This window comes from Argiope bruennichi, chromosome 10, assembly GCF_947563725.1.
Source record: "Argiope bruennichi chromosome 10, qqArgBrue1.1, whole genome shotgun sequence".
Classification (NCBI taxonomy): domain Eukaryota; kingdom Metazoa; phylum Arthropoda; class Arachnida; order Araneae; family Araneidae; genus Argiope; species Argiope bruennichi.
In genome coordinates, this window is record NC_079160.1 from 68,549,719 (window position 1) to 68,571,208 (window position 21,490).

The 21,490-nt window shown below is 25.9% G+C and overlaps 1 protein-coding gene across 1 annotated transcript in view; it reads right to left on the reverse strand.

Annotated features, from left to right (window-relative positions):
* Positions 1 to 2,766: 2,766 nt before the first annotated feature.
* The window catches only part of LOC129988185 (equilibrative nucleobase transporter 1-like), a 111,031-nt gene continuing 92,307 nt past the window's right edge, over positions 2,767 to 21,490 (reverse strand). The window contains exons 6-12 of the mRNA XM_056096340.1: positions 17,384 to 17,591; positions 14,936 to 14,995; positions 13,339 to 13,530; positions 12,461 to 12,565; positions 10,180 to 10,375; positions 7,869 to 7,989; positions 2,767 to 6,664 (exon numbers count right to left, since the gene is read on the reverse strand). Coding sequence (XP_055952315.1) covers positions 6,533 to 6,664; positions 7,869 to 7,989; positions 10,180 to 10,375; positions 12,461 to 12,565; positions 13,339 to 13,530; positions 14,936 to 14,995; positions 17,384 to 17,591 — 1,014 coding nt within the window. The 3' untranslated portion in view covers positions 2,767 to 6,532. The remainder of the gene's footprint in view (positions 6,665 to 7,868; positions 7,990 to 10,179; positions 10,376 to 12,460; positions 12,566 to 13,338; positions 13,531 to 14,935; positions 14,996 to 17,383; positions 17,592 to 21,490) is intronic.

Genomic DNA, 21,490 nt, shown 5'->3' on the forward strand with positions numbered 1-21,490 from the left:
GTTTTTCAGTTTTATGTAGTATTAATGCGAAATTTTATATAAATTCATTACATATAAATATTTTAACATCGCGAAAACTAATATTCCAGATAAGCAAGTGGCCGCCAAAGGCAGCTAGTTTATAATGATTTTTAGATATTTCGTTGAATCTTGGTTTTTGAGGGAAATTTAATGGATTTTTACATTTGTTATTTGCAGTGTACTTTTGTTATGATTCAAGGTGCAATTAAATATTTTTTAATCTCTGTATTAGAGGGTTTAATGGTAATACATATACCTGCGAGTAATTTGGTATCGTCAAAAGAAATTTTATTTTACTTAAATTTCTTATAGATTAGCTTTCTTTGAAATACATTAATAACTTTTTATATAAAAATGTAAGTAAATCTTCTAAAAAATGGTAAATATTCCTTGAAAATCATTGTATAAATTGTTACGCAATGTAATATCAATTCAGTGTGTACTTGCTGAACATTTTCTCTGATTCATTTTAGTACATTTGGTAAAACACTTATTAATTATTTTATTAAGTCGTTCATCTGAGTTTTAGTAAGTTTAATAGGAGGAATTATATGAGGAATTATATTTTATGAAAAAAATATGCATTAATTCATTATAGAATAGTTCAATGGCGTCTTTTCAAAAAGTATCATTTTTATTAGTATTGAATAAATAATTTGTGTTTAAAACTCATATAAAGTGTAGGAGTAATAGAAATTTAAGTTGATAAATATTTAGCTGGAATTAGAACCTTTCATAAAAGATATGATATAAGAATTAAAAATTCTTGTAAAAATAAAAAATAAAAAAAAATATACAGAATCTACAGATATAATTTGATAACGGAAAAATGTGTGTACAAAGTAACGTATGAACCCGAACTCTTAAAAATAGATAAAATTTCTGTTAGTTGCTACTAATTCTGGTAAAAAAATAGCAAAGGTAAGTGACACTAAGATCATTAAATACTTTAATTCTTAAGACATTTGAAGACATTATTTACGATAATCATTGCACAGTATTAATAAGCGAAATAAACCAAAGCATTTTCCTTCAGCTACAAAAATAAACATTTATTTACAGCAAAATAATCACTTTTCCTATTTATAATAAAAACCAGAAATTAGCACCTCGCTTGCCATTTCCCTTTCCAAGTAAGCCTCTTAATTTTTTGTAATTCTCTAACATTTCCTGTTTCCTTACAGATTGTTGGATATCACTTTCCCATCCAATAATGGACGAACATTTGCGGGGTTTCTTGAAAAAAATGCTTTAAAAAATGCATAAAAAAGAAACAGATAAGCTGTTTTGAATCCAGGAAACTTGAACCCCTTTTGGATTTGGTGAGGAAACTTTACTATTTCCTTCAAGGTTATGATTCAATTCTGTTATGCATAATCTTCTTTAATTCGTCATTTCGCTATGGATTATGCAAGATTATTACAGTCTGTTTATTACGGTTTATCACAAAAATAGTGCAAATGCATTTTTGGCATATTACATCTAAAACGGTAGAGTTTAATTTTGAATGTATTTGTAACATTTTCAGAAACGTATCTTCTTTGCTTGATGAAGCATTTTTCAGAATATTTGCTTTCTAATAAGTTTTATATAAGCATTTCTTTTCTATCAAGAGTCGAATTAATTTATGTGGATAATCGATTCTAAATATTTTAAGGATACCTAAAGTTAGTCATTCATCTATTGTTACCCATTTGTTAATTTTAATTTTTTAATTAAATTTGAATTTTAAAAAAATTAATAACTTAATTAAAAATATCTTGATCATTTCCTAAGAATCATGATATGACAGATTTTTTTTAAAAAAATCATTTCAAAATATTACATTTATAAAATACAAACAATTAATAAAAGACCTTTTTCAGTTTTCTCGTCACATAATTTACAAATTAAACATTAATATGTAATGATTAACATTAGCACGTTAATCATTTACCGTAAAACATCATCATGTTAATCATTTTACATTATAAAATGTGAAATAATTCCCTTTGTTAAATCGTTTATTTTTTTAAGGTTAAAATTTATCAGTATTGCTTCTTTCATTGTAGTCTTACATCTTTACGTTAGAGTAATCGTTTATCAACAAATAGAAAGTTTAAATAATTTTAGTAAGAGTTAGGTCATTTTTAAGTTAAAGTCTAATTATTTTATACAACGATTTATATATTCAAACTATACATTGAGCATGATCTGATACAATCTTTAAAGTTTTTGTTTTTACAAGTAGAAATTATAAAATTTAACTTAAAAGGCATTCAGTATTTTTATTTTTGTACTACTTTTGTCTGCAATGAATTTTTTTAAAAAAGCAAAAAGTGATTCACATATTTTCAAAGCGCTCTGTTATAATCCATTTATATGAATAAGAGTGGATTTTGGGAATAAAAGTAATTGCTTCTAATGGTATGGATTGGGCAAAAAGTGAAATGGCAAATGTTTATGGTTCTTTTGCCTGTCGTCCTTTTATCTTTGACCTACCCATATTAAAGTCAGATAGTTGAGAATCAACTATATTTATTACGTGGAAAATCGCCTAAACGGAATATTCTAATCTTTATAGAAATCAATGGTCAGTCGAGGATCAATTTAGAAATAATTTCTTTGAATGGATTTTGTTCGCTGACATATCAACCCCTCTGGATAATAAATAATTTTTCATTTTGAAATGTTGATGTGCGTAAAAGAAATAAGACATCTGCTACAAGTTATAAAGCTTTATTTCTAATATTTGACTAAATCTGTACATTCTTCTGTATTATCACAAATAGTATATAATTAAAGGCATTCACTGGATGCAATACAGACCAAACCTTAATATTCATTAGGTCGGCACAGTAAAACAATTATAATTAAGAAAATATTTAATTTATTTCTCAAAAATAAATATGATTAAAAATTATTATATTTCATTTTCAAAAATAAATTGTAAATATTTATTTAGAAAATGTAGTAAAGAAAAAGAAAAATATTTTATTTCATTAGCGTGCAAGATTCTTCTTAAAAGTAATTTTTTTTCATCATTCGCATTTTAATTATTTATACTTATATTTACCCAAAGATAAAAAAAAAAATCCCATGTTAGAAAAATTTAGGATATAAAAAATAAAAATCAGAATTATGTAAATTTTTCCTGGGTAATCTTTTTCTTAAAATTTGATGAAATTACAGAACATTAATGTCTTGGGCTAATATGTAATATTTCAGGATTTTCCTTTTCAAATTTTATGCAAAAAAGGTTAATGAAAATTACTAGAAAAGTTCATATGAAAATGTTTGATTTATGTTTATTTATATGTATTTATTTACTTACATTTGCTTTGAAATTCAAACTGTAAAAATGAATTAAAACACAAGAATAAATTCCATCCAGACAAAATTTCTTTACAAAAAAATCCAAGGAAGAAAAAATTTATGTTTAAATTTTGCATTCTCTTCTAATCTAAAAGTTATAATTTCTTTTTAATAGTTATAATTTTATAATTCATAATTTTGCCAACAGGCATCATTTTTTATTTTTTAAATAAGTAATATATTATAAAAATCTGCATGTAAACCTTATATATTTTAAGGAATTATTTAATCGAACTTTTATATATATAATAAATAAATTATTACTAGCATTAAAACCCAAAATTTATAAAGTACAATCAGAATTATATAATTACTATAAAAGATATTTTTTTAATTATTGAAAATTAGATAATAAAATGTTGTCAAACCTAAAATCTCATTTTTATATTTTTCTTCTAATCAACTAACTTCCTTAGAAATTTTTCCTACTCCGTTTTGTACAGGTATTTTTGCAAGAAAAAATTTCCTCAAATCAGGAAAAGAAAAATTAACAAATTTCTTTTAATTAAGAAGCAAAGTATGAATAAAATCTATTATTTTTATGTGATTTGCTTTGACGTAGAATGTTATTACTTCCTTTAAGCTTAAAAATGTATTAATTATGTGCGAATTATGTGTAATGGAAACTTTTGAAATTGTATAGATAACAGTTCTTTAAAACTTCACTAAAATTAATCGATCAGTGAATACTTGCTTAAAATAAATGTATAAAATTCAAACAAAATATAAATGAATTTTAAAATTTGGCTAAACTTATACTTTGCAAAGTTCAATAAAAAAATTAACTGGAAGTCAAAAGTTTAACTGGCTGTAAAGAGATTTAACTAATATGAAAAACAATTGAATATTTACAAAAGAAAGGAAATAATTATATAAAAAGTACAAGAGGAATTCATAATAAATTTAACACTTAGTTCATTCATATTAATTCATAAATTTAATAAATTATTTATTAATGAAATTATGAATTGGCATCTTTAAAAGATTATCAAAAATATCTCAAGTAGAAATTTACATTTTTGTCGTTATGACTGTCACATATAAGAATATTTTATTAAATATATGAATGAAAGTAACAAACAATACTTTTTACTATAAATATGTATCAGTAAAACATCTTAATTTAAATAAGAAATTCTAAGTAATATAAAAAATATTCACAAATAAATATTTATAGATAATCTTCTACGAAATTTTTTTTGAAATTATAATTTGAAAATATGAATACTTTAATGCATCATTTATATTAATATAATTATTCTTACTAAAAATTATTAAGCTGTGATTTAATAACTAAAACAAAACAAATACATTTTTTAAAATATATATATGTATATACAATTTGCTTTTAGCAACACAAACTTTTTGACACTTACGCACTTATTTCAACGAATTTTACTTGTTCAGGAAATAATAACTTACTGTCTTTTATATTATACATTGTGAATGAAAATAGTTTAACATAGCTGCCATCATAGGAATGTAAATATTTCTTGAATTTTGTGTTATTATTTTCAAATTTTATTATTTTTTTCTGTTTGATTTAAATATCAACAATATAATCTGATTGGAAACGACTGAAATCTAAAGGTGAAAAACTTTTATATTACTGTCCTAATATGATATAATCTATAGGCATATTTCATAACACTAAAAACATTAATAATACAGGTATAGAAATTATACTTTTGAATTTTGGGAAGATTTAAAATGAATGTATATTTTTTTCTTTAATTTTTATCTTTAATTTCTTCTATTTGATGCATATTTCTTTATAAATTCAATATGTTTGAAAATTTGAAGATTTTTTAATTGCTAAACACTTTCAAATGTGAACAACTACTTCAGAAATTATAAAACAATGGCAATTTCGAGCTGTAATAAGTTTACTTTTTTTGAGTAAAATGTTGGCAACTGAGAAAAATAGGATTTTCACTAATTTAAAACGATTTATTTGTTATATTTTTAACCATTTTGTTGCAGCGAATTTAGAATTTTCAAATATATTTTAAAAATATTTTCCAAAATATAATGCAATTAGACAACCGCAGTCTCCTAATTCTACGAATTATTTGGTGAAAGTTATGATAGATTTCCTTCTCTTTAAAATTTTGAATTATAAATAATAAAGAAAAGAAACGAAAAATAAAAATGTTTTCCAAAGTTTTGCCGACATTAGAAAAATCTTGTTCTTAAACCGTTGGAGCAAAAGTCATTTCAATAAAATAAATTTTTAAACAGATTTATTTAATTGGAAATACAATTTTTATTTTAATATTTAATGATATTATTCCTGAATTTAATAACGATGTATAATAATACTGAGGGGTTTTTTTTTTGTCTTGTCAATATCAATTTTACATAATGATAAACACTTTTGCTAATGGACTTCAAAAGTATTCCATTATTTTTAGGATATATAAATTTGGGTTACAATTTTTTTTCAGAAGTAATTGCACTGTTATCTGGATGAACATATATGAATAATTTATAAAGTAACAAAAAAAAATATTTGCATGATATGATTTTTAGATGAATTTTATTTATTTTAAACACGACTAAACAGCATGCAATACAATTGTTTTGATACTAGAATTCGTTAAAATAAGTGCGTAAACAAAAACTAGGAAAAGCAATACAAGTTTTTGGAACTTAGACGAAAAAAAAAAGAATTTAAACAGGTTCCTTGATATCATACTTTAAAATTAGATAATAATTTTACTATGCAATCTCTTATTCACCCTATCTCTGTTTGATGCATATTTCTCCTGATTCCAAACAATTGTATTGTTTCTTCAAAGCATATATTTCAGAATAATAGCAATGCCAAAAGGACATCTAAAACCTTTCTCTTTACAATCTTTCAAAGAGGATTATATAAATAGTTCGAGATGTAGAATAGGAATCATATCTCAACTTTCCACAAGTCACCGTCAATGAAATGCAGTTGAATTTTCTTCATAAGTAAGGATTCTTTTTCTGGGAGTTTTGAAATAACAGTTCACTTTTGGCACCTTCATTCATTTTACTTTAGATTCTACCAGAAGTATAGAACCGCTTAGTACATGCACCTCCGCAACAACACACCTAAACATTAGAAAAGGTGCGTGCAGGCAGTGGGATAGTTTTTTTGTTCCGGGAACTTTTGTTTCAGGGACTAGGAGTTGGTTTTGGCCTCGAGGATTATTTCTCGTTCCTTCCTTATAAACTTCTTCTGTAAGGGTGTGATGAGAAGATGCAAAGGATGAACAAAGCAGAGCATCAGTGCTATGCAATTAAACAGGTTCACCTATTAAAAAACAAAACAAGAAGTCAAGTAAAACAAATAATCATTTTTCATATACTGCTTAAAAGATCAATGTATTTGAGTAACATTATACACGAAAGGATATTTTTAATAATAATAATATTTTCTTAAAATGAAACATTATAAATTTATACTTTTATTAAATCTAGAAAATCGTTAATTCTAAGAAAACGGAATATTGCAAAAATATTACCGAGGCTTAAACACAGTATCATAATAATGCTTAAAATTTGTTATTTGCAAAAAATAATTTTCATGTGAATGCTGTCTTAACATTTTTTGTTTGAAACTTAATACATTTTTCTCTGTTAAAAATCTTTAGATATTGAAGTTACCACTCTCGAGAAACTTTAATTTAGCAAAAAATTGATTTGAAGCATTAAACGGCTACAAGCGAAATTCTGACTCCCTATAGCTGCAAGCCTGAACAGATTACTGTATTATATTGAAAGAACAAGCAGACTAAATATGTAATAAAAACTGTCCCTGCCAGAGAGGTTTTAAGGGAATCTACATAAAATCGGATTAGTTTGTTTTGCAGAGTTTTTTTAACTAGTTTTTAAAAGTAATGGTAACTTCTGTTTCCTCTCAAATTTGAAATTTAATAAATTATTAACTTCTATTTAATGAATTTATTCATAAAAGTTAGTTCCTCTCAAAATCTTTAGTACAAAACTGAAAAACCTCTTTCAGTTATTGCTCAGTTACTTAAATTTCTGTTTCTTTATCTCTCTCTTAAACTGGTACATTAAAAATGGATTCTTCGAAAGAAAAATTATTTAATTTTATATTTGTATTTCTAAAATAAAATCCTTTTAGTTATATTAATCGCAAGATAAATGAGTTACTGGAATATTTATGTAGTAACAGTTTGGATATATTAAAATTTTAAAAAATTTTACATCTCTTTTCAAAAGGGAAAAAATTAGAGACTCATTTCCGTACAATTGGGCCAAAGAGCAAACTTTATGATAGGATGTTTGAAAAAATTATGTATTCAGCAATAATAATATTTATTTTAATACATTTATTTTTCAAGTTTGAAGCAAATAATTTTTTTAAACCATATTTACCTAAAAATGTTAAATAATCAAAAAAAAAAAAATATCATCAGAAAATTTTTGTGACCTCTCTTGAGTTATCGATGCTCAATTTAAGAAACTGTAGTTAACATTAATCTACTCACCTGGAAAACATCCTCGGTAGACCTGGACTCCCAAACATAGAGTGGGAACTGCAGTAGGGAGCCGACTGCAGCTGTTGTACTCATGATTCCTAGCAGTCTGTTAAAATGACTAGCTGGAAATCTGCCCATTAAAAAAAATAAGCAATATTGTTAACATTTTTACTTCATATGTACAATGAAACGTCAAAAAATGTAAATTTCTCTCTGCATAAATGTAAATTGTCAAACTGTAGATGTTTGGTGCACTTGGATTTTGTACGGTATAAATATATATATATATATATATATATATATATATATATATATATGTGTGTGTGTGTGTGTGTGTGTGTGTGTGTGTGTATGTATGTATGTATGTATGTATAATTTAAAACTATAAATGTGTAATATTTCACAAATAACAATAATCCATTAAGAAAATTCTGCTAAGCAATTTTTAAATACCTTGAAATTCTAGATGACAAATACTGAAGTGGGAATGCAAAACAATAAATAAAGACTAATTCTAAAATTAAATCGTTTACTTGCTGTTTATATTAACATTAATGGGCAGCGAACGTTACTACCGTGAGCAAATGGTAGGAATGAACTGATCTCTCCTTTTTATCATAATGAGATAATTTAATACTGTTTTCTTATTCCTAACAGTTATTTAGAACATAGAAATAAAATTTAATTAAACTAATTGTTACTTCAATATCTGTAGAGCATTTGATAATCAAATTATTCGTTTCCAAAATCAGTAGTGCTGTCATCTAGTGGTTAAATGGTTACAAAGAACTTTCTTAAATAAATTAAGATTTTCTGATTTCCGGCCCTTTTACCCTTTTCAAGAATATATCAAAATTTGAAAAGAAAAAAAAAAGATTATTTTTAACTGAAATCTTTAGAAATTATGCAAAAAAAAAAACAAAAAAAAAGATATTCATAAATCTCAAAATTTATACTCCTGTATATATAGTGTTACAATGTACAAATGAAATATGTTAATTATTCTTTTATTAAGTATGATATAAGAAAACGGAGAAATCATTTTTTATTTAGCTTTTAATTTTTTATGAACAAAATTGCAAAAGAAAATGCTTTCCGCTTCTGCTGATGTTTGAGGAATTACTTTCAAAACCCAACTCAATTTTATAATATTTGAGGCTGATTTTTCTCTTGGTCGAAATCATTGTAATTTGTGCTTTGTCGTCTTATTTAAACTAGAATTCTTACTGGTTGAACCTTTGCTTTAGCTTATTCTTTCAACTTTAATGATTTCTCTTCCAAAGTTCCCATGCTCTCTTCTACTACCTTGCCATAATTATTTTAGCTGATTGAGTCAAAAAGTTTTTACTTGATAAACACTAAAAATCCCAACAATGTATACAACCGTGTCATACATTGTCCAAAATTTAGGAACTGCAATAATTTAACTTAACTAATATTGCATTTCTCATTATTTCTTTGGACCAGAGAACATTTCATATTTTTAGCAGATTTTGAGTATTGTTAATTCATTTTTCGAATAATAAAACCAAACACTTTTTAAACAGTTAGCAGAGTCTTGTTTCGATTGCATAGTTTTTTAATGATAATTCTTATTGCCATCGAGCTTAATACAAATAAAGTCAAACTTGCATTATGGAAATTTTGCTGCTCTTTAATATCAAATTGATTCTTTTGAATTTGCTAATTTAATATCTAAATATCTTTCAAGTATTGCTAATAAATTATCCCGGCATGTTTTGTATCTGAACAAATTATTTTTTTATAGTTCAAATTCTGCTTGAACTTAATTTTGCAAAACGTCATTTTTTAGAAATGATATTCTGAATAACTTTACAATATCCTTTATCTTTCATAAAGTTCATCAATATTAACCATAGAATTTTTTATGAGTGATTAATATGAAACATAATATTTGTTGCCATACTACCTTAAAATTCTAAATCTAACGACATCCTTAAATCATCAGTTAGCTCCTCACTTTCATCAATATTTTTCTCTTTCATTTTTAATTTTAAATACTTCAAAAATGATGAAAGATGTAAAAATTTGATATTTTTTCGTTCAACTTTTGTTCCAGTAAAAATAACATTTTTAAAGACATTTACACAATTACGTATCCACGCAATTGTTTCCGAGGATTTCTGGAACCAAATATAATTCATGGGAATAAAATGTCTGAAAAACTTATAATTCCCTGGAAAAGAAACCCATATATATTTGTTTATCATGATATATTTGCTATAGAAGTACATTTTATTTTATAAAATGAAATAATAATATAAACTGAATAAATAATATATAAATAATAAATGCTGACCTTATCCTCAAATATGCTGTGGCTACTGCTACATGGAAAGATCTCAGAATGGTAGTGAACGCTATAGAAATATAAACAGATGTATCATTCTCAAAGAATTTGCAAAACTGCACAATGGCTTGGGCTATAGTTGTAAACAGCATTGGCCAGAATCCTGATCGAAGTTTAATCAATTTTCTTTTATTAAAATCAGGTTCTGAAAAAAAAAGGAAAAAAGCTTATGTTATTTTTTTATCAATTTGTAATAATGTTTTAAAATGATATTGTTTATTAACTGGCGTATTACCTAAAAATCACATGTTGCGATTTACGTATTGTGGCATGCATGTTTAAAAATAATGCCAAAAGTTCAATATGGCAGAATATTGGACCTATAGCTACAACATTTAATGGATAGTTAATTATTGAAAAGCAAATGATATTTGTTTCCTGAAATTTTAAGTATATTTCTAATTTTAATGAGCGATTATAATTTATAGATTTTTAAATCTATGGAAATTTTAACAACTTTCCTAAATAAAGTCAAGACATATTATTGCAAAGGAATCTTTTTTTAAAACACTTTTGAAATTCTATTCAAAATTTAAAAACTTTTTCAACGCATATTTAAGTATACCTTAGAACAATACCTTTATTTTAGAAATCTGGTTTATGCGCACGCGAATAGCAAAGTTATTAAATAAATTATCCCAAATTATTAGTAATAATATAATATCACAAATGATTGTACGATTTTTAGGACTAGATGTTTTATCTCTTCATTTTTTCTCTTCAGTGAGATGTCGATAATTATTAAAAATTATTTTTTCTTTCTTCCAAAATTTCCAGTAACTCCTCAGATAATAGGGTGGTGGTTTTAATAAATTTGAAAGAAATTTTTTCAACTGCATCTAGCTTTTTTTTTATTTTTTATTATTAACAAATAATATTATATTTGAGATAATTTTCTTTCTCTAAGTAGCATTTAATTTTCCTAATATGTAAGAGAAATGAATTTTTATCGATAAATTCTAAATATTAATCATCTCTTGATTCATCCTAAGACTCTGAGATTCTAAAAATTCATCAAATTTAAATTACGTCTTTTTAATATAGAAAATTACATGCTATGAAAGAAGATAAAAAGATAATATTAATTATAAAGAAATTATTTTTTCATGTCATGTTTTTAAATATGAATATTATTGTGTATTAAAACAAATAATTAGAGACCAAATATGGTTAATTTCCACCATTCATAAACAAAGACACCAGAAAAGACATTAACATGAATGTTATATGATTTTTGCAACGCTGTATTATATGTTGCATTAACAAAAATATTCCCTTGAAAAAGTTTGGAAATGACAAATACAATATTTAAATCGATTACTAAAAATCAATAGCGTGTGTATGGTTAAAAATAATGCTATTTAATCCAGCTAATAATAAATATATTATTCAACCAATCATAGGAACTATATATACAAGCAGATCGATTGATTGCAAGTGCTATTATTGTAAATAATTACTTGAAATAAAAGAATATTATTTCAGGTAATTATTTACAATATTTTTATTTTTCAGAATCCACTTCTGTTGAACGAAATTTTTTGCTAATATGCTGGGTGTTTAAAAAATTTTCTGTCGTTTTAAATCATCACTCGTTGTTGTTGTTGTTGTTGCTTATCCCCCTTGTATAACATTTACTTGCACAAACCCTTTTTATAGGAGGGCTCTTTCACACACCTCATATATTGAACACAGGGCAGAACAATCATGTCCGAATCGGGATGCCCAGATCACAGGAAAGACGCGCAACCCCTAGACCGGGACGCCATCTTTTCATGATATAGTGTCGATGGTGATTGGATGTGCATTTCAAATTTTTTGAACTAATTTTAGTATCATTGATGGTTTTACAGCTTTATTTTAAACTTAAGCGATAACACTCTAAGCTCTTGCTATTGACATCTTTCCTCTGTAATCCAAATTTTCGAAATCAATTCTCTGCCATCCAATTATCGCCCTTATATTCAGGATTCATGATGAGATAAATTTCAGATGACGGGGCATAAATATATAGACATTTCTTTCACAATTCCAGCTTTCTTTGTTCAAAACTTATTTTCCAGTAAGCAGATATAAATGTAAACCTTGCATGGATAGAGTACTTATAATATTTAAAAACATATTTTTAAACTGCAAAAATATATTATTATAAAAAACATAAAATTTGTAAAATTCTAGGAAGTAAAATATTTTTTTTTTTTTTTTTTTTTTGCATTGTTACAAGAAATACCTTGTGAAGCCGAATTCAACGTTCTGTCCATCACAATGCCTGCTATGGGTGCTAAAATAAGGGATGAAACTTGGCAAAGTCCATATATCTGTGTATATAAACTCACTAAGAGAAATGAAAAAAAATGTAAATCAAAGGTCAGTTGTAAGAAAAAAAATATATTGACACTTTAAAAAAATTGCAAATATAAAATGATGAAGTTGAGAAATAAGAATAAATATTCAGTATCTAAAAGCAAATATTATCTTTCAACGTAATATCATGGCGATTTTATGGTTCAAAAATTACATTTGGTACTTACAAAATATTATTTGAAAAACTATTCGCATTAATTTGATATGGAGCTTTAAAAAGGTCTTTGCAAATGATATAACAATTAAAAGATGCTTAAAAGTTCTAAAGATTCTTCTTAAAATAATATCTGAGTTTTACATAATTTTAGGAAAGTTTATAGAATTATTATTTAATCAGAAGTTTCCATAGACACTTATATTCCAGTTTATTCATAATATGATTATAAAACTGAAGAATAACTAATGTCACAAGACTTTTTGAATTCAGATATCTAATAAAAAATATAAAGGTTATTTTAATGAAATGTTATGACTTCGCAATTTTCACAGAAAATACCTGTAAAAATCGTAAGAATTAATTGTTCAATTGACCAATTCTGTTAAAATTGTCCTTTACTAACTGAAATTCCAAATTAAAAAGTGATTACTGCTTGTATTGAATGCCATTAAAAATTATTAATTGTTTTTCAATTACTTGTAAAATTATGAATTGATTTTTTAATGTAAAATATGGAAAACGTTCCATTTTATGAGCAACTGGCATAAATACTCCGTTAGTACCAACTGAATCGTTTGAAAGCTTACCAATATGTACATCCGAACTTATTCTTTCCATCCAAAGATGAAGGGAGCCAGAATAATTGAGAGTTGCCAGTAGTAGCCAAGAAAACCAATATTGATGTAGAGAGAAGGAGAATGACGTAAGAGCTGTTTTGAAGGGAAGCTGCTCCTCGCTCAATGCTGACGACAAGTCTTTTTCGTTATTGTTCTGCATGACTAAACGTAGTAAAAAGGTTATAGAAACTTTTCAAAATAATACAAAGAGAAAGCGGAATCCCATAGAAGTAATAAAAGGGTAGTATTCCATTTTCTAAATATGTTAATCGCGCATATTGGCACATTTGTACAAAAATTTAAGAAAGCGAATTATGCATCAATAATTAATTACAAAAACAGCATTAATTGTTCAATACTTTTTTTATATAAATAGTTTTTATTCAGTTTAGGGCATCAGTTAATATTTCTAAATTTTAAATAATATTTCCAATTATTATTCATTTTTATTTTATTTTTTATCCAAATCAATTAATTTGTTCAATTCTTTCCGATAGATGGCGACACAACTCAAAATTTTGAGTTAGTTTACACTTTCAATTGCAGATGGCAGCACGATGATGAGATGTTACGTGAAATATTTTTTCACATTATTCCGAAAGTTTTAATTCCCTCAAAGATTAGAGTCTGATGTCAAGTATTTTTGAATATTTCTCTTGTTTATTTTTTTGAAAATTTAAAGAACTGAATAATTATAAAAATATAAAATATTTATAAACTTTGTGGTACAGGCAATTACTACAAAAATTCTAGCAAGGTTTTGAAATTTTAATGTTTTTAGACTTCATATTCTAATTTTTATATTCTAAAATTTTGTTTTGTTCTTAAACAAAGCAAATGATGTAAAATTTATTCAGGAACTCAATGTAATAGTAGAAAATTTCTATTATATTTATATCGAAAGAAAAAATTATTCCATTTAATTCGATGAAAAACTAAATTTCTGAATTAAAACTATTTTAACATGTTTCTTTTACTTAGGAACAATGATTTATTTATAAAACTTCCAAGAACTATGTCATCAGTTATAAAATCAGAAAAAAAATTCTCTATATATCTGATTAAAAGTTATTAGTCTACGTATTCAAAACAAAATCAATCTGACTTTGCTTACTTTATAGAAAAAAATATAAAATTTTTTAGATTGTTGCCGTTTTACATTTTCAATATTTTCTAGAATAAGTTCGAAAAATATAGAGGAGGAGGATAAAAAACGGAGAATGCAGAAAATGTCCACCATCTATTTGTATGTATATAAAGTAATTTGTCTTACTGCAGTCGTTAGAATATTGCTATATGTATATTTACATTAAAATTATTATAAATTCTTTAATATTATACTTAGAAGTATCGGATTTAAAATTTGGTCTTAATTTTCTAAACAAGGAAATTAGTTTTTTATTATTTCTACAATTAATAACAAAATTTTAAAAAACTTTATAAATGATATAAAAAATTTACAACAATTAAAATAACGTTTAAACACACATCAGTAAAGTTTTAGCACTTTCATATAAGAAAAAATTGCCATCTTAAGCAAGGATACAATTATATGTATCATAATTACCCTTCATTTGAGGTACTGGTTCTAATCCTTCAAATGTTTTCTTTACACTCAATGGCGAAACTAAAACAAATATAAGAGAATGAAACAACTGATTGACCACAAAAACACATTTCAAAATGTATGATCCCATTCATAATAAAGGTATTTAGTACTGAAAAAAATGATTTATTCACATTAATTTTAAAGGTACCATCTTCATAGTTTTAATAATTAAAGCATAGGATCCTTTTGATGTTAATTTTGTTTGAAAGAATAAATCTTCTGTATCTGAATTCTGCTTTAATATTTTTCTATCTGCTTAAGAAACAAAAAAAAAGTCTATTTGTTTAGGTTAAATTCAGAATTTAGCACTTAACGTATCTAACTATTTATATATTGTTCTTAATTTCAAATTTTTGCCCTTACAAACCTCGTTATTCCTTTCATTTCTTTGAATAATATTATGAATGTAAACTATTAGCATAATTAGATAAATGTTTCTTATTAATGCACAATTAAGTGTGGAGCCTAAAAAGTTCAACAAATTCTATTGATTTAGATTTTTTATTATAAAATTCATGCACTGTCTTTAAACATCCAATTCAACGCACCTTCCTGTAGCATTGATTTATTATTCTTTGAAATTATTCATTTTTTTAAAAAAATGTTACTTTTGAATACATGTAAATCTGATTTTTATAATAAATTGTAATAAATGAAAAAAATTTAATGCAGTTTAAAATATTTTCTATTGTTACAGTTTTATTTGAATGTTTGTTATAATAAAAAATTTATGCTTAAATTTTTATAAAATATAAAAATTAACAAAAAAATGCAATTTTATCTGCTTGATTTGGTTTTCAGTTTGATTGTATAACTCGATGAATACAAAAGAAATAAAAGAAGTAATAAAACGCGCCCTTAAATAATTTTGATGCAATAAATGCAGTTAGACAGTTAACCATTCGATTGCGAATAAGTTTTTATCTTCAGCTTTTGCTTGAATGTTTTTTATCTGAGAAGTAAAACATTTAATTCAAGGTAATCTACGTCACGAGACAACTGAATTTTGAAGAAACAAAATGTTTCAAACTAAATGGAACATTTTCACATCCGCAATAACTCACGCAATTTGACTTGTTTTCCCTTGGAAATCTTGTTCGAGTAAGAGATAAGAAAATTTTCCAAACCACAGCAAAGTAAATTAAGGTCAATAATATCACAGGAAGTTAAACTTGTATCTTTAAAATCAAAAGTAGCTGTTTATAATTTTTTTTTCACTCGAAGTGTTTCAGTTTTCTTTCCTTTTATTTATTAAATGGTAAAAGTAATGTGGAAGTTAATTTTACATAGGGTGTTGTTATATAAAGTATCGTATGTTAAATCTCAAGGGGAATTCTTTCAAGTGTGTTAGCAATTTTCATTATAAAGAAGTTCACCTTCTGATTTTTGAATATCCTTATCTTTAATAAAGAAAAGAAGGGAAATTTTGAGAGAATAAGGGAAATTTTGTGAGTTAAACATTATATAGAATTCTAAATAGTAAAACAAGAAGCTTTTTTAATTTGCTATATTTCAATAATACTTTATTTTCCTAATATCACATGTTCCCTCACTTTAAAAAAAAAAGTTGTAAAAATGTAAATTATATATTTTTTTAAATAAAGAGAGATGGTACTCGTCTTTGTAAAATTAATAGTTCAAAAGCTGCAAATTATGGTAAGTGGTTTTCAGAGACAATAAAAAAACCATTGCTCTACACTATTCTTTTTTCAAATGGCAAAACAAAAATAAAATGATAATATTTTTGTGAAAAATAAAATGATAGTTTGTGGATTGTGACGGTTTTAAAATAATATTACAGTCTTTTTTAAGATAAAATATATAACATTCCAAATTATATATCCTACATAAATAGGACAAATCTGCCTTTGATTCTACTTCAAATTTTATTCATAAGTTGTTACCTTAATAAGTATTATAATAAAATACAAAAGGGAGATGAATAATGATTCTTCTATATGTGGGCCAATTTTTTTTTTATTTTAAAGGCAGCAAGCCAGTATTTTCACTTTGAAAGAACATTGTACGTCTATAAAGAGCTTTTTAACAAAATATATCATTTTTGTTACAAATTATTCATTGATTTTATAACTATTCAGTATTGATAAAAGTTGAAGACGTATATCAATTTTCAAAACTCAATGAAATAACTTTTCTTTCATCATTTACTTTGTCCGCAAAGATAGTTATTTACGATACAAGGCGTGCTTTCATCTTTATATTCCGTGTCAGTATGACGCACGATAATTCTAAAAATACTTCTGTTAGAAAAAAAAAATTCTTTCATTTTTTTCCCCTTTCTTTTTTTCTAAAAATATTTTCGGACAGCATTTTACTGAACTGCTTGTTTTTCAAATTGAATAGAATAGAAATGCAGAATGGAGGTAAGTCAGCACCCCCGCTTACCCGGAATGGCATTGAATTTTCCAACTTGCCCCGTCGTTATGACGGCGATATCTCCGACCCTCTTGAAGATGGATTCTCGACTTTTCTCACTATCATCCCGTATCCGATCCACAGGGAGACAGAACAGGGTGATAGGAAGCATGCTGACACTGAAAGCCACCAAGACGTAGCAGACCCATTCCCAGTCCATACCCGCATCATAACCGTACTAAAGAAACAAAGAAAAATAAATTATTTTATTCAGACCTAATAATATGATTAACAAATGTTGTTAACTGATTAATGACATTGTTAAAAAATATATAATCTGGAAACGCTTAGAGGAGATAGGAATTTCTAGTGCGAAATATGGAATCAAAAAAAATTTTAGGTTTGATTCTCATTTTATCTTCAGCTGGTTGACCAGTTTAATATTCGTTTAGCTTGGTTGTATTGGCCGTTTCATTCTATTAATAAAGATTTATACATCCTAAAAGAATGACAACATAAAACATTATTATTTTAGTTTTAAAAAAGACTCAAACTTTTGATTCGAAATATTAAAATAAAATATAATTAATTCATACATTCTTTTTACTTTCTCATGTGCGAACTCTAAAAGAAATATTTGTAAATGTCAAAAAATTTGAATTTGGTTTTTTGATGAATCGCACGGTTCATATCTTCTTGAGTCTGAAATTTTTTTTGGCATCATATCTGTCTGTCTGTCTATAAATACGATAACTCAAAACCGTTTTGAGCTATACGGATGAAATTTAGTATATGGAATTACGATCACATATGTAGATTTATATTAAATTTTGAAAGAAATCCATTTATAGGAAATCTGTCTTGCTGGCTATTAAAGCGCAGGTTAATTTAATAGTTATAAAACAAAAAAAAAGCTAGGTAAGTAAAATTTGGCACACAGATCAAGCATTTAAAATATCGATATTTATCAAATTTTAAACCAACTCTGTCAAACTGTTGACCATCTTTTGATTTGTACTTCGGCATGAATACAAAAGGTATAAATAATAAACGCAATGACTTAAATAAATAAAATTTGGTATGTTGTCTGGTGGCAGTAACTGTAATTTGTGTCAAATTTTAGTGTCAATGAACCGGCAAGAAGTGTTTACAAAATACTTATTCTCTCGATAGATTCTGAAAAAAAAAATCTACATCCATGCCAAAGATCAATATTTCGTCACCAAAACCATGCAAGTTATTCGCGGCCTCCCTCATGGTCCCCAGTTTTATTCGAAAGTAGGGGCATAAGACCCTTATTGCAGAGTACTCGAAAAAGCTTCTGGGAGAGTACACCTGCGGGTTTAATTTATTATTAATTACTTAATAGCCATAATGTACACAGAATGTACTCAGAAAGGTATTTATCACAATCACAAAGCATATACATTCAAAATCTGAAACAATAAAAAAATTGTTGCGAAATAAATTTGAAAACTTTTTAAAGCCTTATTAAAATTTGGGAAAAATTGATATCCCTGGAAAACTAATTTTTTTGAATTTTAAAATTGTACAAAGATTGTTTGTGTACATTTATATACTCAGTGAGGAAACAAAACAATTTTTTGAATAATATTAAACTTAAAATTAACAATTTAATAAGATTAATTACTCTAAAATTCTAATTAGTTTTCAATTAAAAAATTAAATTAAATTTTGAGAAACTCGTTCCTATAGAGGGCCTTCTTCCTAAGAAGTAATCACGCGCCAAATTTGGCATCACTAGATCAACTCAACAGTCTGCCTTGTACGATATTTTCAAAACGCATGCCACAATTTATTAATTATATGCCAATCTACAAACATTATCATAATAAAAAAGTGAATTTTTAAACTGTTCAATCGTTTGAAATTTACCATGATTCATCAATTCCCAGTAATAATAAGAAGATAAGAAAATAAATAAAACAGTTTACTAAGCAATTGGGAAAGTTTGAATTTTAGTTGATTAGATTTTCACATTCTTGGCTAATTCGATTTTCGCAAATTAGAAAAAAATATTGCTTTCGCATTCCATTCCTTCTATTACGTTTGACAGCCTCAATTATTCATAGTATAATAAATATGTGTGAAAATTCCACCAGGTACCAGTTCAAGTGGTTTACCTTCCATAAGTCAGAACTTTAAAGCCTTTGCTGTATGCAAGCATTAAAGCATTATCAGAATGAATAAAAAAAAGATTGATATATTGGCAATTAAAATTAATTTTTCTAACAAAAAATTAACAATTTCTTCAGATATTATTGAAAATTTCAAATATACAAAAAAGGGAAACCACTGGAATCCTTTTTCGAGTTAATTTCTCAGACTTATTTTAATCTCTCACCAAGCAACTCACGATGAGTGTCCTTTGCTTTCACTTACAAGAAGAAATTAATAAAATAATCATCACATATTATAATAACGAAATGGACAGATATGAATGTGTAAATTCATTACAATTTGATTCTCACAAAGTTTCGAGCAAAATAGCTGTGAATGCCATCATATTTCTTGTTACCGACTCAGATAAAATTTATGAATTCTGGAAATGAATATGAAGAAATTTTTCCGTTGAAACAGTTTTAAAAAGGAAGTTTATATTTATCATAGATTCCGATGACATACTTATAACTTGCATCTGGAAAGCAATATTAATTCATATAATTTAACAACATTAATTTGATGTCAGTATATTTTATATTTAATAAGGTTTTCTTAATAAGATATTTTCAAGAACATAAGTATTTAAATGTGTCCTTTCAAAGTATTTGGAATATTTTCTGTTAGGGTATGTTAATTTTGAGAATTTTAGGTGAAAGAGATAAATTAAATGGGCTGAGTTAAAACAACAACAAAAAATACTTATATTTAATTTTTGTACTTGTACAAGGCACTTATTGTGTTATGCTCAAAATGAGTGAAATAGGATTCAAAAATCCAAATATTTTAACTTTGATTATTTCAGATAAGCTGTTTTGACTTAGAAATTGCTAGCATTCGCATTCACTACCTCATTATGTCATAAAAGAAAGTGGTATTTTAATTAATATTTTTGAAGATTAAAAAATAGAATTACAAAAAATATAAATGTTTTCATTTATTATAAAATGTCCTGGAAACGAAATTAAAAATAAATAATAAAGATAATTTTTTTTAACATTTAAAATGTTAACAACAGCTTTTCTACAAGATCACACTGATTGACAGCGACACATCGACATCGTAAGACATGTATGCAATCTTAGACTTGTAGACTTCAATTTACAAGAATTATCATTCCACTACTGATAAACCAGATTTGCTTCACTCTACAATTTTATGAGTATCACTGTATCCGATTATATGTCGAAAAAGCCTTCACGTAGACTTAGAAGAAAAGATCAGCAAATATTAAATCCTTCTTTTCCTTTGCGGAACCAGATTTCTTTTTCACGACAAATCTAGAATATTAATCAGCTTCTGTTCAATGCAACTCCCTAATCTCAGAATGTGATTAAAGCGTTTTCAATCCAGACACGGTATGTTTGTTTATTTTATTTAATTTATCCGATGAAGTATTCGTTTGATCACTATTTATTTGTCAACACCTGTCGTCGTCCTTCATTCCTGATTGCATTATGCGGTTTTTACCTCCAAATGTACACTTTGGACGAGGTCAATTTCTGATAATTATTTCAGATTTTATGACCTCGATACATTTTATACAAGGTCAGCCTTATAATTTATACCAACACATTTATAGCTACAATGTTAATTTCCGGATGTATTGACAAAGACATCATTTTTAGAAATGCCGGACTCATGGACACATGTAAGATCATTAACATATCGGCCACATTTTTACAACTAGTAGGCCGATGGTCGAAGTTTTGACCGTTTAAGATATGATTCAGATCGTAAATCAATTAAAAATAAATCAATTATTCATAACTAATAAGAAAAGGCAATTATTTATTTTGACTCCTGAAGAAACAATCATTAGAAAGTGATTCTAAATGTAGCTTTATAAATATATTTGAAATTTCTATAACAGAAATTAACTTTAGTCATTAAGTAACAATAATGGTAGGTGTAATTGATAAAATAGAAAGAACTTTTATAAAACTATACACAAAC